Source organism: Cynocephalus volans, chromosome 6 (assembly GCF_027409185.1).
Source record: "Cynocephalus volans isolate mCynVol1 chromosome 6, mCynVol1.pri, whole genome shotgun sequence".
Lineage (NCBI taxonomy): Eukaryota > Metazoa > Chordata > Mammalia > Dermoptera > Cynocephalidae > Cynocephalus > Cynocephalus volans.
In genome coordinates this window covers 90,294,310-90,322,057 of record NC_084465.1, presented here as the reverse complement: position 1 = coordinate 90,322,057, position 27,748 = coordinate 90,294,310, and the positions used below count along the sequence as shown (strand labels likewise).

General features: G+C 35.8%; 1 protein-coding gene across 2 annotated transcripts in view; it reads right to left on the bottom strand.

Annotated features, from left to right (window-relative positions):
* Positions 1–27,748, bottom strand: part of TAX1BP1 (Tax1 binding protein 1) — an 80,584-nt gene that overhangs the window by 9,333 nt on the left and 43,503 nt on the right. Inside the window, exons 6-13 of one of the 2 annotated variants that reach the window (XM_063099551.1) lie at positions 26,535–26,683; positions 26,361–26,451; positions 24,523–24,708; positions 11,985–12,209; positions 11,279–11,425; positions 9,933–10,056; positions 8,317–8,420; positions 5,301–5,426 (exon numbers count right to left, since the gene is read on the bottom strand). In XM_063099551.1, the coding sequence (XP_062955621.1) occupies positions 5,301–5,426; positions 8,317–8,420; positions 9,933–10,056; positions 11,279–11,425; positions 11,985–12,209; positions 24,523–24,708; positions 26,361–26,451; positions 26,535–26,683 (1,152 nt within the window). The remainder of the gene's footprint in view (positions 1–5,300; positions 5,427–8,316; positions 8,421–9,932; positions 10,057–11,278; positions 11,426–11,984; positions 12,210–24,522; positions 24,709–26,360; positions 26,452–26,534; positions 26,684–27,748) is intronic. The other variant, XM_063099552.1, reaches the window with a different exon arrangement.

Sequence of the window (27,748 nt, the reverse complement as noted above, 5' to 3'; positions counted from 1 at the left end):
TAGAGAGTTAATTTTCAACAAAGATGCAGAGGCAATTCAATGGAGGGAAATGATGGTCTTTTCAACATATGATGCTAAAAAACTGGATATCTATATTCAAAACAAACTTTGACTACAATATCATACGATACAAAAAAAATAAATCATAAATCTAAAGTAAGAGCTAAAACTATAAACCTTCTTGAAGAAAAAAGTAGGAGAAAATCCTTGTAACCTTTAGTTAGGCAAAAATTTCTTAAAATAGGACACAAATAACATGAACAATTGAGACAAATATTGATCAACTGAACTACTTCAAAATTAAAAGCTTTTGCTCTTCAAAAGATAGTGTTTTTAAAAATGAAAAGGCAAGCCACACATTGGGAGAAAATATTTCCAAAATATCTGACAAAGGAGTCATATCTGAAATATATAAAGAAACTTTACAACCAAATACAACCAAAGACAATAAACAATCCAATAAAAAAAACAGGTAAAAGATCTGAACAGACACATCACAAAGGAATATATATAAATGGCCTAAAAGCACATGAAAAGATGCTCAACATCACTAGTTATAAGGAAAATTAAAACTAAACCACAATAACACTACATATCCACTCAAATGACTAAAATTAAAGACTGACAATACCAAGTGCTGATGAGGATATGGAGTAACTGGAATAGTCATACACTGCTGGGGGAATGCAAAACACTGTGGGAAAACAATCTGGCAGTTTCTTAAAAACATACACTTACCAAATAAGACAGCAATTCCACTTCTACATATCTACCCAAGAAAAATGAAAACATATGTCCACAAAAAGACTTGCATGCCAATGTTCACAGCAGCATTATTCATAATAGCAAAACATCAAAAATAATCTAAATGACCATTGGCTGGTAAAAGGATTAATGTCCATCAACTAGTGAATGGATAAATTCTGTATGAATGCATTTATATGAAATGCTAGAAAAGGTAAAATCATATAGTGACAGAAAGTAGTCCAGTGGCTGTCTACGACTTTGAGTAGCAGGAGGGGATGACCACAAATGAGCATAAAGGATCTCTGTGCAGTGATGGAAACATTCTATAGCCTGAGTGTATAGAACCATTATCATTTATCAAAATTCATCAACTTGCATTTAAAATGAGTGGATTTTATTACATGTAAATTGTACCTTAATAGAGCTGTTTAAAAAATCAACCAGAGATATTATTAACGAAGGCTATAAGAATAAAAAACTTGGTCTGTGAAGTTCAGCTGGTTTTGCTGATTGTCATCCCTTGGGAGTAGAGATGAGACTATCTACGTTAGCAGATTTTACCTACATAAATGACCCAAAAATGGACTAAGTGACCTTAAAGTGAAATAAGTCATCATCAAAAGCAAAACTGGTAAACATTATGAAAAACACAAGTCAATAAGCAAGTCCATTTATAATAATATACATGTCCAGGTATCAACTGTGCCAGGTACTGTGGTAAAACTGTGAGGTTAAAATAGTATTTCTACCTTAGAATATAGCTCATTATTTTACTGCAAATATAAGACTTGTGAAATTTTAGAAAAAAGAAAGAAAAAATATAGTCAGCTCCCTAGTATTCATGGGGAATTGGCTCCAGGATCTTCCACGGATACCAAAATCCATGAAGGCTCAAGTCCCTGATATAAAATGGCCTACTATTTGCCTATGCACATCCTCCCATATATTTTAAATTATCTCTAGATTACTGGTAAGACCTAATACAACATAAATTCTATGTAAGTAGTTGTTACACTGTATTGTTTAGCGAATATTCAGTACAGACCCAATTTGTTTTCCAAATATTTTCGATCCACAGTTGGTTGAATCCACAAATGTGGAACCTGCAGACATGGAGGGCCAACTCTACTCATGCGAAATATCCAGTACATGATCTATCATGTAGCAGGCACCATACTAGAAACTGGAGATACAAAGATTAATTTGACAGGAATTTTTCCTGCAAGAAATTCAGTCTCATGTAAAACAGAACTCTAGATAAATAATTAATTAGCAACTGTGATAAGTGGACTGGTAGAGAGATGAACTTAAAATGCAATTTATCAAAATGGAAACATTTTGGAAACACTGTATACCAGGAAAAGACTATAGAGAACAGCTATTTAAGTCCGATCGTAGAGAACGTTCACCAAGCAGATCAAAAGCATTCAAGATTATAAAGCACATAAAAAGAATGAAGAAAACATGAGAAATAATAACATATTTCAGGTTTGGTAAATGAATGATATGACTAGAGCAAAGGATGCATATTAACAAGAAGTAGGAGATGTAGATGAAAAGACAAGTTGGGGGTCAGATGTACCAAATTTATTTCACACAGTTTACTACAACAGACCTTCAGGTTCTTGAACAATAACAACATGGTAAAAAGGGTCCACAGTAAGGTTAATCCAGCAAAACAATATTGGGCATACTTGATATTGATACATGAAGCAAGTAAGTAGCGAGGCAGCAAGCACTGGATTGGAGTCAGGCTGACCTAGATTTGATCATTAACTCCAACACTAATATAATCCTGAGGAATTCATCTCATCAACCCTTGGAGGACTACTGAGAAATGAGGAAAATGTTAAGAATATAGCAAGCACTCTAAGATGAGAGAAAGACACTCTCTCATCTCTTGCCATGACTCAAAAACCCCAGAGATGCTGCTGTAGTAATTCAAGATTATGAAGTGGCAATGTGAATACAGAAAAAAGGAGAGGTTAAATCTAAGAAATATTTCAAACATGACACAAGAGAAAGAGAAAAAGGGCACAAAAGGAGTGAAAGAGTAATGGTAAAATACTTCTACAAAAGTTTAAACAAATTAGAGAAGTATGGTTAAATTCTCCTGTAAGCAAATAATAAACTACTGAAATGGAGTCATGGGTTTCATCAAAAGATTTATGCATACACTGGTAGAGTCAAGCAACTTTGCGGAGAGTCTCAACCTAATAAAGAGTTTAACCTAATACTCTTTCTCTACCACCAAAGATATAATAAATCCTTTACAAATAAGACGCAGGGTAAGCAAAAGACCAGTAACAAGCAGCTTTGATTCCTCATGGAAGAAACAGAATGCAGGGACATGGACAAGATAGTTAAGGTTGGGCTCTTTTGCAAATCAGGAAACTAAATTCTCTCCTCTTCAAAACATAAATATAAGGGGCCGAACCCGTGGCTCACTCAGGAGAGTGCGGCGCTGGGAGCGCCGAGGCCACAGGTTCAGATCCTATATAGGGATGACCGGTGCGCTCAGTGGCTGAGCACAGTGCAGACGACACCAAGCCAAGGGTTCTTATCCCCTTACCGGACATGGACACGGACGGACACACACACACACACACGGACACACACACAATATATACATATATATATAAAAGGCTGGCCGGCTAGCTAGCTAGCTATAGCATGGTCTTATAACACCGAAGTCAAGATTCGGATCCTCATACTGACCAACTGTCCCCGCAACACACACCAAAAAAAAAAAAAAACTTAAAAAGAAAAACAAAAAACGTATAACACTTGGACTTAGAGAAGGCTCTTAAACTTGCATTCACAAAGCATCCCAAAGGGCCCATGTTTAGAATTCAGATTCTGACCTCTGAACATGTATTAATATTTTTCCATCTACTTAGAACGCTTCTTCTTTTTCCTAGCTCTACTTCTCCTCCCCTATGGTTTGATCTTTCAAAGGTCTAGTTTCTCCATAATGTCTTCCTCCTAAATATTTGATTAGAAACAACCCTAAAGTACTTAGACTTATCATTCATGTGGAGCTTTGCTCAGTGTTAGTCTGTGTCAAAACAGAGCAAAATAGGGAAAAGGGCACTAAATACAAAGCCAAACACTTCACCAGCTGCAAAATCTTAAATATGTTGTTTAATCTCAATGATCACTTTTATCATTAATGAAATATTATCTGTATAGTTTTCTGCGGGTTTGATAGATGAATATCTAGGGTTGTCAATGTCTTGTGTATATTACCATTATACTTCTAGCAAATCCCTACTAGATTATAAACTCCTTAAACATAGCATTGTACTTTATATGGTCACCCACATAATAGCTAACATAATGTTCTATGTATAATAGGCTTCAATAACTATTTACTAAAACATTTTTTCTAGTCAATATGCAAAAAAAATTTTTCATATAAATTCATTATTCACACTTTATAAATAATAAAGGAAACTGTCAGCTATTGAAAACAAAATCCACAGTGATCCCAGAAACAATAATAATATCATGAAATAAAAGTTTCAAAACTTCATTCTGACAGTATATGAAGGTAAAAGAGGACCACAAGTAAAACTACCTTAGCCTGTAATGTGCCACCCTCTCCAGCCCCCATGGAAGAAACCTACTAAAGTAATTCTAATTTAAAAATTAGATAATAGGTACAATTAGCTATGACAATCTACATCATTTATCATTTGGGCTTGTCTATTGCCTAATATTACACTGGCAAAAATAATTTTCATTAAGATTATGTAACTTACTTTGCAGTATTTCATTTAAGATCATAGTAATATACTTGGGTGCCACATTTTAAAACTCTAGCAGGGGCTAGCCAGTTAGCTCATTTGGTTAGAGCACAGTGCTGATAATACCAAGGTCAAGGGTTCAGATCCCTTCACTGGCCAACTGCCAAAAAAACAACAAAAAAAGGCTAAAACTCTAGCAAAAAAATTTTTTTTAATACTGATCACATATTATTGTAGTCCAAAAAATATGTCAAGGCCTGAAAATAATTTTACATACACATCTATGTTTGTTTAAAATAAACAGTGGGATAATGAAATGACCACTTTTCATCTTTAAAAATGAACACAATGGGCTGGCTGGTTAGTTCAGTTGGTTAGAGCATGGTGTTATAACACAAAGGTCAAGGGTTCAGATCCCAAAAACAGACCGCTTATGTATTGCGTCTGAATTTTTAGTTTTCCATAGAAAGCATTATAACACCAGGTTATAGAGGAATTCACCTATGTGAAAATAAATAAATTAAAATGAGCACAATTAAAAGACATAAATGTAATAGCCATCTGAATCCACTGAATTAAAACCAAAATAGCAATGCATATGGGTATCCATTTTCTTAGTTCATAGTTAATGAACTATATTCAACATAACTAAATACTTTTTATATTTTTATTTATAGAGGAAAATACTATCTCACCTATCCATATAGAAATGTACATGAGATTGATAGAAATTACAAATAACACATTTTCAAAAGTACCAGGTACTATGCCTCAAGTTTACATGCAATAAATACTAAAACTTACTTTATAACTGTCCTCTACTTCAGCGAGTTCAAGTTTTACATTTTCAGCAATTTTCACTTGTTCTTTCCACTTAAGCTCCATTTTTGCAAGTTCATCAGCATATTTATTGCATTTTATTTTCTCATCCTAAATGAAATTAGTACAATTATCAGATGTTAAATCTATAAAGAACATCTACACAAACATACTTAGATATGTGCTGAATGATTATTATAACACTGCTATAACTGTATAATCAACAGAAGACTGGATAAATTATTTTATATACAACATAATGGAAAAGTATATATCTATTTAAAAGAATGAGGTAGATGTATAAGTTGACAAGGAAAAATCTCAAGATACATTAATTGAAAATAGCAAGTTGTAATAACAGAATACCATATAGTATAATCCCATTTTTGTTTATAAGTTGTCTTACACAATTATATACGATGAATATCAGTGTTGTGTAGAAAAATATAAATCAAATCCTTTCTCTGGGGATCAGGATCATGGTGGTATTTTTTACAATTTCTATTCTTTATTTCTGTAAAGCCATAACATTTCACAGTATGTATAATATTTGCAAAGGAGGAAATAAAAATTATATACTTGTAATGCTGTTTTTCCAGACACTGACAAATAAAACTGTGGAATCTCCTGACCAAAACAATTTCTAGGTTGACTTCTTACACACTGCTCTTCTCTAGAACCTGGAAAAACTTAAGGAAGGAATTACAAATCATGACAAAAAAGTAAATAGGCCAATTTCACTTTGAATCTCTTGTTCAAAGTGAAAGTTTAAAAATATGCTTTGAGCAATTCAATGGAGAAAGGAAAGTCTTCCAAACAAGTAATGCTAAATCGACTGAATATCCATACCATGTATATTACATACGTCACACCATACATAAAAATCAACTCAAAATGGTTTGCAGATCTAAATGGAAAACCTGACTATAAAGCTAGAAGACAACATAGGAGAAAATCTTTACAATCCTGGATCAGGAAAATGTTTCCTAGAACATAAAAAGCACAAGACATAAAAGAATAAACTGATTATACTTTATTAAAATTAAAATTTCGCTTTTCTAAAAACACCATTAAGAAAATTAAAAGGCAAGTCATAAACTGGGAGAAAATACTCACCACACATATATCAGACAAAGGTCTTGTATCCAGAATAAAGAACACTTACAACTCAAGATGAACAACCCAGTTTTTTAAATAGTAAAAGACTGAACACTCACAAAAAAAGAGAAATAAATGGCCGACAAGCATGAGAAAAGATATTCAACATCAATTCATTACAGAAATGCAAATTAAATCCAGAATGAGCTATCACTACACACTCATTAGACTGGCTGTGCAAATGGCACAACCTCCTTGAAAAACAATTTGGTAATTTCTTACAGATTTAACATTCACCTACCACTTTTACCCAGGCATTTCACTCTTATACATTCACCCAAGAGAAACAAAAAACCGTATGTCCACAAAAGACCTTTTATACAAATGTTCATAGAAGTTTTATTTGTAACAACCAAAAACAATCCTAAATGCCCATCAAATGGAATTGATAAACAATTTACGAATTGTGAATGGATAAACAAATTATGAAACATCCATACAATGGGTTACTACCTCAATGATAAAAAGGAAGGAACAATACAAGCAACAATATGGATAAATCCCAATTATGCTGAAAGAGGGCAGAAAAAAGAGTGAATATTATATGAACTCCATTTTATAAAATTGTACAAAACGTATGCTAATTTTTTGCCAATAGTTTCCTGAGGACTGGGATAGAGCAGGAGATGAATTACAAAACGGGTACCAAAAAAATTGAGGAGGGGGTTATGGAAATGTTTGTTATCTTGACACTGTGGTGATAGTTTCACAACTGTATATGTCAAAACTGATAAAAATTGCACACTTCAAATATGCACAGTTTACTGGATTTCAATTGTACCTCAATATAGTTGTTTAAAAAAAAAAAGCATCTTGAGGAAGTTCGTTGCTTGAAGAAACATCTTTCTATCTTCCTTTCAATAATATTGCTATATAATAAAATTTTTAAAACATTCACCCAGAATTGTTTCATCCTTAATGAAAATGTAGTTCAGTCCCTTATAAAATAACCACTTTGAATTCAAGGGCAAAACTGTTCTAATCAACCCTTCTACAGAAGGATCCACTCAAGCAAAGCAATAACAACAAAATGTTCAGTTTAAACTTTGATTAAAAGATCTAATATTAATTATAACCAAGAAACATAAAATACTTTAATTACTACAGTAACACTAACATGTGAATTTCATTCTGTAGCTCTAAAAATTGCCCCTCCTCTCCCCACATGCGCACAGAAACACACACACACACAAAAAAACCATTTAATTAAACAAACAAAAGTCACATACACATACACAAAACAGCTTTTCCTCTCTATTCCAAACCAAATATAAATGAGAAGCATTTTCCCTTGTCCTTTAAATTCTACAGGAGTGAATACTACCAAGAAGGTTTCAAAATGAAAAGTTTGAATGACACTGTTTAAAATAATCCAAATAAATAATACTGTAAGAAACAACAATTCATTTGGTTAACATTCCCTTTTTCCATTGTATAAATCTAGTCACTTTAAGATGTGGTAAAAGTCTTTGCTATTATTACAGAATATTTTAAAAGAGCACTTCCTTTTTATGAAGTTCAAATATTTCCCATGTATCTTTATAATAAGAAGACAGATAATAATTTCCAACTTCAATTAACTCCTTGCCCATTATCCAAACAAGGACATTTTATTAGGTGAAGAGAAAATAATTACTTTAGCATCACAATTTTACACACGGGTCTATATGAAAAGGTACACAAAACACCCCCTTCATCATCTCAAAAGCACAAGTGAAACTAAATACCAGTATATGGAAATGGAAAAGAAATGCCAAGATACTCATCAGTCAAAACAACAAAGGTAAGCTAAGCAATTTACATCTGATAAATCTATCTTTCACTTACAAGGGAGCTAGCTTACCTGCAAGAGCTGTTTACATTTATTATACTTTTCTGTTTTGTCAGCAATTTCTTTGGTCATTTCACAGACTTGTCCCTTTGTTACCATGTCAAAATCTGTCTCTGCTGTACAACAATGCAGAAAATAAGATTGTTAAACAGTTACTTTGCTTCTTATATTATCTTGCTGACCAGAAAAATTTAAGGGTCAGTATATGGTGAAATATAATAAATGGAATACTAAAGGAGAAAAGCATCTATTCATATCGTAAATAAACAAAGAAGGATTTACAAGCTCTGGGTAAGAATTTTGAAATGTCAGTTTAGTCAAAACCAGGTTCTGCATTTAATAATGAAAGAATCATTCTTTTATAACTGTTTTTTTAAATTTGCTAAAAATAATTCCAAAATCACATAAAAATTGTTTTCCTTACACAACTGAATAGACAGGATAAATAGGAAAGCTATACTCTTTGAGATAACATTTTATTTATTATTTATTTTTGGCAGCTGGCCAGTACGGGGATCTGAACCCTTGACCTTGGTGTTATAACACTGCACTCTTAACCAACTGAAACTAACCAGCCAGCCCTTTGAGAATACATTTTAAACCATTTTTCTAGTCCTTCATTACCATTTACAAAGTCTTTTATAAGTAAATACTCTGTAACACCACTCTAGGTACTACAGAGGATAAACAGAAATACAGTGACTGAACCTAATTAAATATTTACATTTAAAAAAACCTGAAACATCAATAACCCCACACATTAAACAAGTAAATATACTTTCACTAGTACTTACTTTCATTACTGTCAAATATTTGATTTACATAAAAGTGGAAAAAAATTAGGACAGGTAAAAACTTAATTCAATTTTTCATGTTATTCGTGTATTCTATACATCTCTCTAATCTGTTCTATAAGTTAATAAACTAATTAATGAAAATTTAACTCAGCCAACAGGTACACTAATGAGGGAAGTAACCTATTGATCCAAAGCAGCCAAAAAAAAAAAAAGAGAGAGAGAGAGAAACATTAGTAAGAAAAGGGAACATTTCCCCCCATAGAATTATAAAATTAAAATAACACAAACAAAACGCTTCAAAATTCCATGAATTTAATGGAATATAAAGTAAAAATTTAATTCTCAGCTTTTGTCCTACACAGCCTAAATAAGTGCTTACAAGCACCAGCTCATTTTTAACACTTGTGAATATTCTCGTGAAGATAAATACTAGTTTACGCTCACATTCTGTATATCCATCACATGCATGACTTTATCTTATATTTATATCCTTATTCTTTCTTTGCCTTAATTCCCTCACTCATAACATAAGGACCTTTATAAGCACTCTAAAATTTTTACACATAAAAGAAAGCAGTATAACTATATAAAAATTTCAGTATAAAATGTAAGTAAACAACAAGCTGGCCAGTTAACTGGTTAGAGCACTGTGTTATAACACCAAGGTCAAGGGTTTGGATCCCCATACCAGCCAACTGCCAAAAACTTAAAAAATAAAATATAAGTAAACAAGTATAAAAAATACATAAATAAGTATACAGGCATATAAAAGATACTGAAAAATACTTTTCAGAGAGGACACAGTACACAAAAAGTGTAAAAGACTTTTACCTGCAGAAGATGATGGCTTTACATCTATAGTAGAGGCAGAAGTGGCTGGGTCTGTGTTTATTGAAGCATCATTCACTTTCTGCTGATTCCCAATTTTCTTTGTGAAGACACTATTATTATTGGCCTATTAAAAATGTTAACAATAAATTGTTAAATCAATCACTGAATGAGTCATATTTCCTTCCTGCAGTAACTATTTAAATAAAAGTCGTAAAAAGAAATCTTAAAAATCCACAAAGCTGCTCTTATCTTACAAGCCAACAAAGACTAAACTTACACACATCATTTTCCTAACTGACCTAAATGTTGTAGAAGAGAAATATTTTATTTTGCTTTTTCTCTTGTGAAATCATCAAAACAACACCAAAACTAGTCAATAGAAATCTCACATTCTCAGGCTGGCCTGTTAGCTTGGTTGGTTAGAGCATGGTGTTAGAATACCTAGGTCAAAGGTTCGGATCCCAGCCAGCCACCAAGGGAAAAAAATAAAAAATCTCACAATCTTACAAATTTTCTACTATAAAGTCATAAAGTGCTCAAAAAGACCCAAACCAAAATCTACACATGTAGGTCATACTTCAAGTATAATGTTTTTTCACAAAAGCCTTCCTACTTTACGACAGGTATTCCTTGCTTTGTCTCCTTTCAGATTTCAAAAAGACAGACCAGGAAAATATCTGCATCATACAGGAATAAGAGCATTGTGGTACCACTTTCAATTTCAGGTTTTAAATATGTTTCTTCCACACTTCCAGGACTCCCTGACATAGCAAGCCTTGTATTAAAGTACAATTTAAGGACCCTCATTAAAACACCCACATCCCAAAACAAAAACATTTTCTTTGCTTTATTACAAATCTGCATATCTACTCTCGAATGGAATACAAAAGGCTTAGTTACTCTTTAACTCTTCCTAATCTAGTGGATATGTGTATAATGGAAGAGCTCACCAAAGACAACTGAAAAACCATTGAAGAATCTAGAGGTGATCAATGGTAAACTCTAATTAGGACAAGTGTCTTCACGAGAGAGATTCAATACCTAGTAAGTTTTAAATGACAAAGACAGCTATCAAAAACGTAGAGGGAAACGGTCTAGAAAAAAGGGTGATCTCTCCTGTTCTTACAATTTCTGCTGCCCTTGTTTCCTTTGTTGGGTCTACAGTAAATAAGAATTCCAGATTTTTCAAAAAGAATTACCATTACCATATCATGCCAATGGCTTGAAATCAAGCAGAGATGAATTATATTCAAAAGATTGATATTTAAAATACTATAAATTTGATTTGCAAGCAAAAATATTAATAAAGGAAATATTTTACTATGTATGAATTCAATGATACATACTGATTGGTCTAAAAGTTTATTTATTTGCTTTTGGAGCCTCTGGCATTCCTTAAATTTTTCTTTATAATGATCTGCAGCCATCTGAAGACGGAGTTTCAGATCTTCAACTTCTCTTTTCAATTCATGTTCCAGTGTATCACTCTTTTCCTAAGAAAGAAACAAATACTTCCTCTAAGAAAAAGATAAAAATCTGATACATCATAATATACAAGTAAATCCCAATTTCATTTTCTCTTTTTTCTTTCTGGCTTTTACAGTTTATTTGTTTTGGTGTTTTGGCTACAGAGCCACACTGGCTCTCCTAATAAATCCAACTTAACATTCTTAGGACTAAGTTTCATTAAAAAATTAGAGAAAAATAATCCACTTTCTGAAGAGCAATTATTACTCTCTTAACCATAATGCCATTTTATACAGCTAATAAATAAGAAACTCCAAACAAAGCAATACATACCTGACACCAAAATACTTCATTAATAACAGCAGCTTTTACTAACCACTAGGAATTTCACATACAGACTTTTTGCGTAAAGTATACTTTAATCGCAACCCAGGAAGTTATAATGACTAAACAAAATGAATGGAAATTTTAAATTCTCTGCTCAGGAATCCGACCTGACTTATTTTAACACAATTTACTCTCTCATGTGAGTTTATATAGTGGTTTTTCTGATCAACATGGAAATTCAAAATTAACTTGCTTTACCTGATCTTTTTTCACAGCATTTAGTTTAAGTTCTGCCACTGTATCAGCTAACTGCTTTTTTACTTTCTCATTTTCCAAGCGTGCGGTATATAGATCTGCCATCATTTTATCTCGCACATTTACAGCATCACTAAGTTCTTTAGCCAAAAAGACAACTTCTTGCCGAGTTGCCTGGACCTGTTCCTCTGCTTTACGTAGTTGCTCCTTTAAAAAAAATGTATCTTCCTGAAGAAAGGCAGATAAATATATTTGTAATCAAACTAAATGAAAAACAGAAGCAGAAATGATTTTTACACATTTTTCAACAGACGTAAATTTTTAAATATTGCTTTTCTACTCATGACTATAGAAAACTTGAAATATGACTTAGTTTTAGATTCTCCATGCCACATCCCTGTGTATGGGGTATCACTGCTACTACTTTATACATGAAGAATGTGAGGTATAAGAAGGCAGGTGACATACCCAGTGCTTAAAGCCCTTGTTAAACTGAGACTCAAATGAAAGCCCCTGCCCCCTAGAATCTCCTCTGCTGGAACTGATGACCCTTGCTTTTTATGATTATCAGTAAAAATAACTTCAAAAATTCTTTCAACACCAAAAATTTTGGCTAAAAGATGTTTCCTGCTTTCTAACCTAAAAGACATCCAATATAACCTTAATCTACCATTCCATAATATTGTGAAAACACAGACTAGATTTAGAATTTATTCTAAAAACAAAATATTGATATACAAATACTAAGAGTGAAGCACTGGGGAAATGAAAGATAATTAGCACCTCTTAAGAAACCTAAAATTATCTCTAAAAAGTTAAAATTGCCATGATAAGATTATTAACCAGACATTATGAGCACAATAAATCTAGTTTATTCTACCTTCCTGTTTTTAATCTCTGTACCAAAACTAATGCAAAATTAGAAAAATGCAACCCAATATTGCTTTTTAAATTGTTAGTCTCTTAGAAGAAATGTAAATGGTTATTTAGTTATGTTAGGGTGGACAAAACCTATTTAGGCATAACACTAACAGATCTAACTATAAAATATTGTCAACTTTTACAGAGCAAAAGAGAAAAAAGAACAAGAAAGAAATTATTTGTACTATTCTCAAGAAAGGTATAATACTACTCTGACATAAACAAATTTTCTAATCAATAAGAAAAGAAAAAAACACCAAACCCCCCCCCAACAAAAATTGATGAAAGGCATGAACATGAAAATTTTTTTAAAGAAATGGCTATTAAGCTTTAAAAAATTCAACTCAACAATCAAATAAATAAATAAGTTTAAACAAATACCATTCATTTTCTTTCACAGTGACAAAGATTAAAAACCAGTACACCTCAGTATTTGGATGGGTTTAGGGAGACTGGCACATTCACAAATAGTCGGGCTTACATAACCTTTCTCATCAGATTTTTGCAACACTCACCAGCATCTTAAAGATTCTCACGGATTTTAATCTAGCAATTTTTTTTCATAAGTTTCTAAGAAATTAAAGGGTATGGACATGGGCTTACCTTTACAGGGACTAAATAAAATACTAAAATAATGAAAAATTATTAAGAACCTAAAATGCCTAACAATATGAGAATTTATTATAAATAAACTACTATATACTATCTTCACATAATGAAAGTCTATGTAGCTATTACATAGAGTAGTATATCTCATACACTATTAGTAGGAAGAAAAATCAACACAGCATTTTTTGAAAGGCAATTTGAAAATAACTATCAAAATTTTGATATCCATTGACCCAGCAACTCCACTTGTAACATTTTATTCAACAGATTTATACATGTGCCTAGATATCTGTATAAGGATGTTTACAGCAGCAGTTTATAAAATCTAAAGACTGTAAACAACTAAAAAAACATGCTACACAACAGTTAACTGAAAAGAAGGAATATTATACAGCTGTTATAATGAATGAGAAAGATCTACGTGTATACTCATATTGCAAAATATCCAGATATTCTATATATAGGTATTAAATAAACTGTGTCTGAGTATATTCAATAGCAAAATACTAAACACAACCTAATATTCATCCATAAGAGATAATGAATAAATTAAGCTAAATCCTCACAATGGAATAATATGTAGCTATTTAAACAAATGAGGAAGAGCTCTATAAACTGATACGGAGTGATTGCCAATTTACAGTCAATGAAAAAAGCAAGATGCAAATGAGTATGCCACCTTTTTTTAAGCAGCAGATAAAGAGTGTAAGCTTACTAAGTAAATTTTTTATATCATTTTGATTTTTGAATAATACAACTATTTTACATGTTCAAAAAATAAAATTAAAACAAAAGGTTATATTTACAGGCAACAGCTTTGAAGTATGGAGCAGGAAAAGAACTGTTTCTTAGCTGCAAAAGCGAGTCTCTAAACAGGGAACACGGTGCCGGGGCTGCTGTTGATGCTGCCAGGATCCCGGAGGCCGGGACCACGCTGAAGGCGGCCAGCTGCCCTATTCAGGATTCGAGGTTTCAGGCTGGCATAAAAGAAGATTCCTGGGAGCGCCCGAGTCGTGCCGCGGGACCGAGTGAGCAGTCCGAGGTGGCGGCGGCCGAGAACGGGGACGGTGATGACGCAGAGGCAGAGAGGGAGGCGCCTGACCCGGCACAGCCCTGTGAGTGACCCCCGGCCCGGCCCTGCTGGGGGGGGACCCCCGCCCGGCTTCCGCCTGCCCCACCGGGCCACTCACCGGCCCCGGGGCTGCCTCCATTTTTTCAGGTGGTGGCGGCTCCGGCCCGGCTCGGCCAAACCTGTCCTCCTCGCCCGGATCAACTCCTCACTGAGCCTTCCCACTTGCTTACCCTGGCACGGGGCTTCCCGGGGCCTGTGGGCCGGGCTCCCCTCCCACTCCCTCCACGGTTCTCTGGTGGGGCTGGAGGCGTGGGGCGTCCCCGGCCAGCGTCGGGAGGGCAAGGAAGTAAGGGCTGGGCCGACTGTCACTCCACCGCACCCTGGGCTCCAGCCCCTGGTAAACTTCCTGTTACCAGGAGGCAGATAACATCTCTGTGGCCACCAGTTCAGAAAAATGCCTAACCGATTTCTGGTTAGGAATAGTGTGGTCGGAGAGTTCCCGAGTTCGCTTGAACCTGCTGGAGAGCTAACTGTGGGCGGGCACCAGACTCGGTCCACGCCAGGGGGATTCAAAGGGGAACCATGTGCTGCAGGCTCCTCCCCCAAGGAGCTCACACTCTGCTGTGGGAGATAAGACAAGTACACAAATAACCGCGATACCAGGAGGAAGGTGATAAGTCCCGAGAAAGATCTACACATGCTACAAAGGCACCCAGAGCGACCGGTCGTCTGTGCCTAGCAGAAACCTGGGAGACTTCCTGGGCAAGGCGGTGCCGAGCAGGGTCTTGAAGGCACAGCTGGTAGACGAGTGCTACAGAAGACACGTCCCAGCCAAGCCCAGTGTGCACAGAATGGGGAGACGTCCGGCTAGGGAGGCGGAGACTCGACAGAAACCACACACCCTGTGGAGTCGCCACTGCGTGATCCAACAGCCCGGGCCAGAGCGCACGGAACAGGGAGAAGTCCTGCACGGGAAGTGGAAGCTCAGCAGAGACCACACACCCTGTGGTACCGCCCCGTGATCCAGCAGCCCAGCAGAGTCCAAGCTGACCAGAAAGGAGGCTCCCCAGAGAGGCCCAAGAACAGAGGCAACCACACACAAGGCACTAGAGGCCAACTGAGCAGTCACAGAGGTAGCCATACCAAATTGGCAACCACAGCAACATCTTAGTTAGTCAATAGTCTGAAACCGGTGGACTGTGAAACCCCCTGCCACAATGAATAAACATAAAAAAAAAGATACCAGAGATACAAAAAATCAAGAAAGTACACCACCAAAAGTTAACAAATCTCAAACTCTAGATCCTATAGAACAAGAAGCCCTTGAAATGACTGACAAGGAATTTCGAGTGATAATTCTAAGGAAATTGAATGAGATACAAGAAAATTCAGCTAGACATCATGATGAAATGAGGAAAAGTATACAAGACCTGAAAGAGGAAATGTACAAGGAAATCAATGTCCTGAAAAAAAGTGTAGCAGAACTTGGTGAACAGAAGAAATTATTCAGCGATAAAAAACACAACGGAGAATTTAACCAGCAGGCTTGTCGAAGTTGAAGAGAGAACCTCTGAACTTGAAGATGGGCTGTTTGAAATAACACAAGCAGACAAAAAAGAAGAAAAAAGAATCAAAGACATTTAAGAAAATCTGAGAGAGATATCAGACAACCTTAAGCGCTCAAATATCCGAGTCATGGGTATCCCAGAAGGGGAGGAAAACGGAGATTGCACTGAAAACATATTCAACAAAATAGTGGCAGAAAACTTCCCAGGTATAGAAAAAATCACAGATCTTCAGATCCAGGAAGCTCAACGATCTCCAAACGTATTCAACCCAAAAAGGCCCTCTCCAAGGCATGTTATACTCAAATTGACAAAACTCAGAGACAAAGAGAGAATCATAAAAGCTGCAAGAGAGAAGCGTCAAATCACGTATAAGGGAGCCCCAATCAGGCTAACATCAGACTTTTCATCACAAACCCTAAAAGCTAGAAAGGAATGGGATGATATTTTCAAAATACTAAAAGACAAAGATTGCCAGCCAAGAATACTCTACCCTGCAAGGCTATCCTTCTGAAATGAAGGGCAAATAGTATATTTCTCAGACAAACAAAAACTGCAGGAGTTCACTACCACACGACCACCCTTACAAGAAATCCTCAGGGGAGTACTGGGTTTGGTTCCTGAAAAATAACTACCACTGCCATAAAAACCCAAGAAAAATCAATACCCACTAGTATAACAAAAATGGCATTCCTGAAGAGAAAACAAACAAACAAAAACGCTATCTAAAACCTAAGGAACCAAAAAACACAGAAACCAAACAGTAAATCAGAAAGCAAGGAACAAAAGACACCTAAGACAACCAAACAACCAATAAAATACTAGGAATAAATCAAAACCTTTCAATAACGACTCTTAATGTAAAAGGCTTAAATTCCCCAATCAAAAGACACAGACTGGCTGACTGGATTAAAAAGGAGGACCCAACTATATGCTGCCTACAAGAGACCCACCTCACCCATAAAGATTCACATAGACTAAGAGTGAAAGGATAGAAAAAGATTTACTATGCAAACAGAAAAGAAAAACGAGCTGGAGTAGCTATTCTTATATTTGACAAAATAGACTTTAAACTAAAAACCATAAAAAGAGACAATGAGGGACACTACTTAATGATAAAAGGACTGATCCATCAAGAATACATAACAATTATAAATATGTATGCACCCAATGTTGGAGCAGCCAGATTTATAAAACAAATTCTATTAGACCTAAAGAAGGAAATAGACACTAATACCATAATAGCAGGGGACCTGAACACTCCACTGTCAATATTAGACAGATCATCTAGGCAAAGAATCAGCAGAGAAACACAAGATCTAAACAAGACTCTAGACCAATTGGAATTGGCAGATATCTACAGAACATTCCACCCAACAACCTCAGAATATTCATTCTTCTCATCAGCACATGGATCATTCTCCAGGATAGATCACATATTAGGTCACAAATCAAGTCTCAATAAATTCAAAAAAATTGGAATTGTCCCATGTATTTTCTCAGACCACAATGGATTAAAACTAGAAATTAATAACAAACAAAACTCTGGAAACTAAACAAACACTTGGAAATTAAACAGCATTCTACTTAATGACATATGGGTCCAAGAAGAAATCAAGCAGGAAATCAAAAAATTTATTGAAACTAATGAAAATAATGATACATCATACCAAAACCTGTGGGATACTGCAAAAGCAGTATTGAGGGGAAAATTTATTGCATTAAATGCTCACTTCAGAAGAATGGAAAGATGGCAAGTGAACAACCTAACACTTCACCTTAAAGAACTAGAAAAACAAGAACAATCCAATCCTAAAGTTAGCAGACAGAAAGAAATCATTAAGATCAGAGCAGAACTTAATGAAATCGAAACCAAAAAAACAATACAAAAGATCAATGAATCAAAAAGTTGGTTCTTTGAAAAGATAAATAAAATTGACAAACCATTAGCATGGCTAACAAAAAAAAGAAGAGAAAAGATTCAAATAACAAAAATTAGAAATGAAAAAGGCGATATTACAACTGATTCATATGAAATACAAGGAATCATTCGAGACTACTATAAACAACTATACGCCAACAAATTTGAAAATCTGGAGGAAATGGATAAATTTCTGGACACACAAGCTCCCAATAGTGAACCCTGAAGACGTAGAAAATTTGAACAGACCAATAACAATAAAGGAGATTGAAGGGCCGAGCCCGTGGCGCACTCGGGAGGGTGCGGCGCTGAGAGCGCCGCGATGCTCCCACCGTGGGTTCGGATCCTATATAGGAATGGCCGGTGCACTCACTGGCTGAGTGCCGGTCACGAAAAAGGAAAAAAAAAAAAAAAAAAAAAGGAATAAAGGAGATTGAAGCTGTTATCAGAAGGCTCCCAATAAAGAAAAGCCCAGGACCAGATGGATTCACAGCAGAATTTTACCAAACATTCAAAGAGGAATTGACACTGATCCTTTACAAACTATTCCAAAAGATTGTAACAGACGCAAATCTCCCAAACTCATTCTATGAAGCAAACATCATCCTGATACCAAAACCAGGTAAAGATATAACCAAAAAAGAAAACTACAGGCCGATATCCTTGATGAATATAGATGCAAAAATCCTCACTAAAATACTAGCAAACAAAATACAGCAACACATACAAAAAATTATTCACCACGATCAAGTGGGATTCATCCCAGGGATGCAAGGTTGGTTCAACATATGCAAATCAATAAATGTGATACACCATATTAATAAAGTCAAACACAAGGACCATATGATCCTCTCTATAGATGCTGAAAAAGCATTTGATAAAATTCAGCACTCATTCATGACAAAGACCCTCTATAAGTTAGGTATAGAGGGAAAGTATCTCAACATAATTAAAGCCATATATGACAAACCCACTGCCAATATCATCCTAAATGGGGAAAAGCTGAAAGCTTTTCCTTTAAGAACAGGAACTAGACAAGGATGCCCACTCTCACCACTCCTATTCAACATAGTGTTGGAAGTACTAGCCAGAGCAGTCAGAGAAGAGAAGGAAATAAAGGGCATCCAGATTGGAAAAGATGAAGTCAAACTGCCTGTTTGCAGATGACATGATCCTATATATCGAACAGCCTAAAACCTCTACAAAAAAACTCTTGGAATTGATAAATGATTTCAGCACAGTAGCAGGATACAAAATCAACACACAAAAATCAGTAGCATTTCTATTCTCCAATAGTGAACATGCAGAACGAGAAATCAAGAAAGCCTGCTCATTTACAATAGCCACCAAAAAAATAAAATACTTATGAATTGAGTTAACCAAGGAGGTGAAAAATCTCTATAATGAGAAATACAAACCACTGCTGAGAGAAATTAGAGAGGATACAAGAAGATGGAAAGATATCCCATGCTCTTGGATTGGAAGAATCAACATAGTGAAAATGTCCATACTACCCAAAGTGATATACAAATTCAATGCAATCCCCATCAAAATTCCAAAGACATTTTTCTAAGAAATGGAAAGAACCATCCAGACATTTATATGGAATAATAAAAGACCACGCATAGCCAAAGCAATGCTCAGCAAAAAAAATAAAGCTGGAGGCATAACACTACCTGACTTTAAGCTATACTACAAAGCTATAATAACCAAAACAGTATGGTACTGGCATAAAAACAGACACACTGACCAATGGAATAGAATAGAGAATCCAGAAATCAACCCACACACTTACTGCCATCTGATCTTTGACAAAGGCACCAAGCCTATTCACTGGGGAAGGGACTGCCTCTTCAGCAAGTGGTGCTGGGATAACTGGATATCGATATGCAGGAGAATGAAACTAGATCCATACCTCTCACCGTATACTAAAATCAACTCAAAATGGATTAAGGATTTAAATATACACCCTGAGACAATAAAACTTCTTAAAGAAAACATAGGGGAAACACTTCAGGAAATAGGACTGGGCACAGACTTCATGAATACGACCCCAAAAGCACGGGCAACCAAAGGAAAAATAAACAAATGGGATTATATCAAACTAAAAAGCTTCTGCACAGCAAAAGAAACAATTAACAGAGTTAAAAGACAACCAACAGAGTGGGAGAAAATATTTGCAAAATATACATCTGACAAAGGATTAATATCCAGAATATATAAGGAACTCAAACAACTTTACAAGAAGAAAACAAGCAACCCAATTAAAAAATGGGCAAAAGAGCTAAGTAGGCATTTCTCTAAGGAAGATATACAAATGGCCAACAGACATATGAAAAAATGCTCAACATCACTCAGCATCCGGGAAATGCAAATCAAAACCACATTGAGATACCATCTAACCCCAGTTAGGATGGCTAAAATCCAAAAGACTATGAACGATAAATGCTGGCGAGGCTGCGGAGAAAAAGGAACTCTCATACATTGTTGGTGGGACTGCAAAATGGTGCAGCCTCTATGGAAAATGGTATGGAGGTTCCTTAAACAATTGCAAATAGATCTACCATACGACCCAGCCATCCCACTGTTGGGAATATACCCAGAGGAATGGAAATCATCAAGTCGAAGGTATACCTGTTCCCCAATGTTCATCGCAGCACTCTTTACAATAGCCAAGAGTTGGAACCAGCCCAAATGCCCATCATCAGATGAGTGGATACGGAAAATGTGGTACATCTACACAATGGAATACTACTCAGCTATAAAAACGAATGAAATACTGCCATTTGCAACAACATGGATGGACCTTGAGAGAATTATATTAAGTGAAACAAGTCAGGCACAGAAAGAGAAATACCACATGTTCTCACTTATTGGAGGGAGCTAAAAATTAATATATAAATTCACACACACACACACAAACCGGGCAGGGGGGAAGAAGATATAACAACCACAATTATTTGAAGTTGATACAACAAGCAAACAGAAAGGACATTGTTGGGGGGGAGGGGGGGAGGGAGAAGGGAGGGAGGTTTTGGTGATGGGGAGCAATAATCAGCTACAATGTATATCGACAAAATAAAATTTAAAAAAAAAAAAAAAAAAAAGAAAGAAATACCACATGTTCTCACTGATTGGTGGGAGCTAAAAATTAATATATAAATTCACACACACACACACACACACACACACACAAAACCGGGGGGGGGGAAGATATAACAACCACAATTACTTGAAGTTGATATGACAAGCAAACAGAAAGGACATTGTTGGGGGGGGGGAGGGAGAAGGGAGGGAGGTTTTGGTGATGGGGAGCAATAATCAGCCATAATGTATATCGACAAAATAAAATTTTTAAAAAAAAGAAAAAAGAAAAAAGAACCTGAAAGAGACCTTAACTTATTGTTGGAAGTAGCATTGATGTGATAATTCTAAAAGTACTGGTATGTAAGACTGGGTGGCTGGGTAGAACACATGAATAATAACGTTTTAGAAACTAGAAGTCCTCACACTCCATAAAGAGATATATACTTGTAAATATGAAATGGAGGACGAAAAGTAAAGAAGACCCTTTGGTACTGAATTTAAACTGAAAATATCCCTACAAATTAAAAATTTTTTAAGTCCACTGGAAGTGCAAAGAAGCAACAGCCTCCTAGTAGTAATAGGATCCAGTTCTTGATTTCAAAATACCATTCCCTAACTAAAAGAACCAGAGCTCCTCAGAGAAGTGGTAACACCAGGTCTGGGACAGAAACTGAAGCTGGAATACACAGCTGTACCATAAAGCAAGGAAATACTCAAGGCATGATGGGGACATATCAAAAGACACAAAAGTAGGCTTGAAAAGACTCCTCTGGCTAAATTTGGGATAATTTGGGTATAAAAAAGAATACTGGAGGCTTCTGGTCAAGATGGCAGAATAGACAGTCCCCAGCATCACTCTCTCCCACAAAACAACCAATTTACAACTATAAAAAAGCAACAACAGCCAAGCTGGGGCTGCTAGAGCTCAGGGGAAGAGGAGGAAAGACCGATGGAGTGCATGAAGACAGGAGAAGCCATGATGAGAGAAAGAAAAAACCACTCCAACCATTTCATGCCACAGCTGCTTTAAGGCTGGAGCTGCTGTGCGCACAGAGAAGGAGCCAGCAAAAACTGCAGCTGTGGCCTTTGGATGGAGTTGCTTGGAGACGGCAGGGGAGAAAACGGCCTTGGTGGCCCCCAGGCCAGCAAGACCACTAATAGGGTTCCCGTGGACCCACAAAGGAGCAAGGAGCCACAACAACTGAAAAAAAGGAGTCACTAAGAAGCCAGTGAGTCATTGCAAGGGACCAGAGAACAGCCCGTCCCATAGGAAGTGCAGCACAGGCAGTGGAGGAAACAGACCCACTGGGGGAACACTGGGGCACAGCAAGGACAGCTGATCTGCACCCCAATCAGTATAGGGCCACTCAAAGGAGACTGGTCAGGAATACAGAATTGCATGGGGTGCAGTTTGATGAAAAGACTCAGTCCCAGATCAGAGTTTCTACACAACTCAGGTCCACCAGGTCCGTAGAGAGCCAGAAGTACCTATAAAGTCAACCATTATAACCTGAGCTGCACAAAAAGCCTTCCCTGGGGAAGCAGCAGCAAAGCAGCAATTTAGCTCAACCATAGAGCTCAAGTACTTGTCCCAAAAGGAAACTCCCCTACTTCAGAAGTAAGCAGAGAACAAAAAATTAGTTCCTGCCCAGGCACACTGCCAGCACCTCAGGGCCTGCCCAGGACCAGACCCCTGCTCCCACAACCAGGTATACCACCAGCACCTCAGGGCCCACCCGGGAACCCAAGGCATGGAGTCAGGGACCGGACCCCCATCACACAACCAGGCACATCACCAGTTCCAAGGAGCATGCCAAAAACATCACCTCCATATGGGTGGCCCACCACAGCCACCACAGTAACATAGGCACCACAACCACCACACAGATGGTCCACCAGCCACTGGAGTGCACTGACACAAGAGACACCAGCAGAGACCAAAGAAAAGAAGAAGATGTCTCTCTCCACAAAGCCCATTCCAGAGTGACAAAAGCAGCATCTGCTCTATGATAATATTGGGGGACCTGAACACACCTCTCAGCATTGGACAGATCATCTAGGCAACAAATCAACAGAGTAATCATTACTCTTTCAGAAGGAGAGAAGAAATCTAGGGTAATTAGAGTGGGAACGGAGGAGGGAAAGAGGGATGGGGAGAGATTGGACAAAGGGCATAAGGAATAAGTACGATTTGTAAGAATATATATGCTAGTACTATTGATTTTATCAATATATCTCAATGTTGAAATCCCAAAATATGTATAATCGATTATGATTCAATAAAAATTTTTAAAAAGAATACTGATGATAATGTATAATACATAAGTACAAAGTGATATAAAAAAAAGTGTAGGGACTAACAGGAACCTCCTCCTTATAGAAGAATATCTACTACATTCATTAAATGTAGAAGGAATGATAGAATTTTTTTAAATCACCATTTTGCAACCATTAACGTAATAGCTAATACAAGTGAGGATCATCAAAGGATAATAAAACTATTGAGTGACAGGCTGTTGGAGAATAGGACGTTCCCATAATCTCAAAGTATTCTCCCTCAGATTCCTTAATAATCACAAAGAGGGAAAGGAAAGGCACCTATAAACAGACAGGCAGACATAACCTTACACAAATTATCAAACCTAAGATCATCAAGAATGGAACTGACATCATATGACTTTTGATATGACTGCAATAGGATGCGCAATCATCATCTATATCTTTTCTTGCCAAAAATGTTTGACCTGAATCTAGTTATGAGGAAACAATAGACAAATCCAGAAAATGGAACAATTTCTCAGAGTACAGATGCTATTCTAGATTAAAACAGTGTAGAGACACTATACAAAAACTACAAAAAGTGGAGGGGTACTACTCTAGACTAAAACAGACTCAAAACACAACAAATTAATGTGTAATCTTTACCTACCCCTGAATCAAAAACATTTTAAAGAATACATTTGGAACAATCTGAATGTGAACTAACTATATATGAGAATGAATATTTTCCAATCAATGTTAAATTCTTTGAGTGATAATGGTATTATGGTTATACAGAAGAATATACTTGTTCACAGAGAGACATGCTAAAGTATTTAGGGGGAATAATCATAATGCCTGCCACTGACTTTCAAATGGCGGAGGGAATAAAAGGCATATAAATGGGGGACATAAAACAAAGGATGGCAAAATATTTTAGGGTACATTAAGTATTCACTGTTCTGCCAACTTTTCGGTAGGTTGGATATTTTCAAAAGAAAAAGTTGGGGGAAAGAATTAAAAATAAAGAAAATCATATTGCATACATACAAGAGGAATGTTTAACAATCTTCAAATATATATAACACATATTACAAAAGTACATACTTTACTTGAGGTGGTAAGTAGGAAAGCCCTTTGCAGATTTTCCTTTTCAGCCAAACAGCACTGCAGTCTGCCAATCTCTTCTTTGAAATGACTAATCATACTTTCTTTGTTCCCATCTAAATTCTTTAAAGTCTGGACCTCTGACACAAGCTTGGTATTTTCTATTTCTGTATTCTTCAAATGTACCTGAAACAGTGTTTGAAAATGTGAAGAATATTCTTTCTTACTTCATAAGCTAAGTTACAAAGTTTAAAATACCATTATTTATCTCTAACTCAAAGGTGATCAAAGGAAGGGAAGAGGCACTAGACTAGGAGTCAGGAGACCCAAGTTCTGCCAAATGACTCGCTAAGCATATAGGAGCAGAACACAGCTTTTCTAAGCTTTTCTATTTTCCACAGAGATAGATTCTAAGGTCTAACTACATTACCTGATCTCTATGTCTTTTCCTTTGATTTGATAATTTGGATTCTCTTTAAAAACACAAACGGACTTGGTTGTTCTTTTGGGAAAAAAGATTATGTTACAGGCATATGCAGACATGAGTGCATGACCAGATACCGGAAAACTAGAAACAGGTACAATCAAAAACTAGAAAAGGATACAATCAAAAAGAACATCTCAAACAATTCAATTTTTTCCTTCTGAAAAGTACGTTGTTTACTTCCCTAAAAATATATCTGTTGATTAATTAACACAACTATATTGATTTTCCCATTAACTTTGGCTGCTGCTGATTTGCTCATAACAGTTATACAAATCAAATTCCATATAACTGGAAGTATGAAGAGTACAGATACCTAGTGTCCACTATCAAAGGTATGTTTCTTTGGTATTAGAGTACTAGAGTACTTTGTTTCTAAGAGTACTAGAGGGAAACGAATTAACATACTTCTTGCACTTTACTTTTTAAATGTCCATAATGCTGAAGGACTAATTCCTGTTCACAAGGATAGAATATAACTCCTAATTCTCTGAAGGTATCAGCAACCAATACTTTTACAGCATCACTTTTAAAACACTACCTAATTTTCATAATCATCAGCTCATGAAACTAACAACATGAAACTGACTTAACTCAGAATATTCTTGAAATTCCTCACCTAGAACTGCCTTCAGGAAATACCTATGAGTCACTTAAGAAAACAATATCAATTTGCAATCAAAATGTTATTGATAATCTAGCTAACTATCCTATATTTCAAGATCACTTTGAAAAACTTCGCAAGGTGAAGATTTGTTAGCAGTGAGGATATTTCTATAAAAAGACCATCCCTGAAGATTATTCCAAAAGTCAAACTCTAAAACATAATCATCACATTAATAAATTAATGTTCTCCTTAAGATATGTAAGTTCTTAAAAGGGGAAAATACTTGGTTATGTCAATTCTGACAAGCAAGCATCTTGTTACCCTTAGACCTCTATGACTTATTACATAGTACCTGCTAAGTATCTAAAGTACCAGCAAATTAATTCTCTAAAAACTAACTTCTGGGGCAATATACAACGCTATTGAGATTTCCACCTTGCTCTCTTGGACTGCTCTCTCTCTGAAGGAAGCTGCCATGTCATGAGGATATTCAAAGCAGCTTATAGAGAGGCCATGTAGATAGAAGCCAATGGGCCTCCTTCCAAAAGCCATGTGAGTGATCCATCTTGAAAGCAGATTCTCTAGCCCCCAATCAGGCTCCAGCTGACTGCAACTGCACGAGAGACCAAGAGCCAGAGGCACTCAGCCAAAGCACTCCCAAATTCATGACCTATTATAGCCCCTAAGTTTTGGGGTAATTTGCTAAGAAGCAATAGATAACTAACAGAAACTGAAAGAATAAAGTACCTTATAAAGTTCCTTCTCATCCTTTTCCGTCTTCAACTGACATTCAAGTTGTTCTTTTTCATGCAGTGCCTTTCTGAGTTTGTCTTTTAAACTGAGTTAAGATAAAGTAACGTTAATACAGACAAAAAACTTGGTTAAAACATTAAAGCTATTTTTTAAAAGCATCAGAAATACCTGTCTAGTTCAGTTTCTTTCTCAATTGCTTTATGTGTCACTGACACAATATCTTCCTCAAGCTGAAGAGCTTTGGATGTAGCATCACTGTATCTCTTCTTAAACTCTTCATTTTCCATTTTTAAACTTTGTGATACTTCAGTAAGACCCTTAGAAATAACAAAAGGGCATTTTGAGAAACAGAGAAACATAATTAGTAAGGCAAATTTGCATATCTTTAAAAAACCTATGTGTTCTTAAAATTTTAATCCCACGTTATCCCCTCCAAAATTTATAGACTAAGACTATCCTAAAATTTTTAACATATTTAAATTTTCATACACTAAATGAATCAGTTATACAAGAGAACTTCAAAGTTTGTGGAAAAATAGAATTGAAAGATAATTTCCACGAACTTTTTGAAGTACCCTCGTGTGTGTGTGTGTGTGTGTGTGTGTGTGTGTGTGTGTGTGTGTGTGTGTGTGTGTGTGTGTGTGTGTGTGTGTGTGTGTGTGTGTGTGTGTGTGTGTGTGTGTGTGTGTGTGTATTACACCAACTTTTCATACACGGTTTGTTGATTTCACTAACTTCTCCACCAGAGGGCTGGCAACAAAAATGCAAAACAAAATTAATGGTCAATTTTGTTTTTCACATCTCGCTTTCAATCTCAACCCAACAAATCAGGTCTCATACAACACTATCAAGGTTAACACCCACTTCTTCCAACACAGATCACTAAGTGCCATCTAATATTTTTTTTAAAAAGTCTAAAGCAATGTTTCTAATGTTCTTGCCAGTGTGACTCAGAGGCCTAAACACATATTCAAAGATACTAAAACAAATATAAAAGAGGTAGTAAGGGCAACAAATTAAGAGTATTTCTATTTAAGATAGAATATTCTATTTTAAACAAATAATTTAAAAGTTTAAAACTTTTAATCACATCAATTAAAACAATTAAGTAAAACTCATAAGAACTTGATCAAATTCTTCTTTAAGCCTCTGTTTTAAAATGTGTAAAATGGAGATTGTAAGGTCTTTTCTCCCTAGTTTATAAAACTATAAAACTCAAATGTGACAACACATATGGAGGTGTTTTGTTATAGAAAACCATACATCAAAGAGTTGAAAAATTAAGACAAATTATTTTTTTAAATTTTATAATTTCTCCCCCAAACAGTAATGTGTATCTACCCAACAATAAAAACTTTTAAAAATTACCATTCTGCAAATTT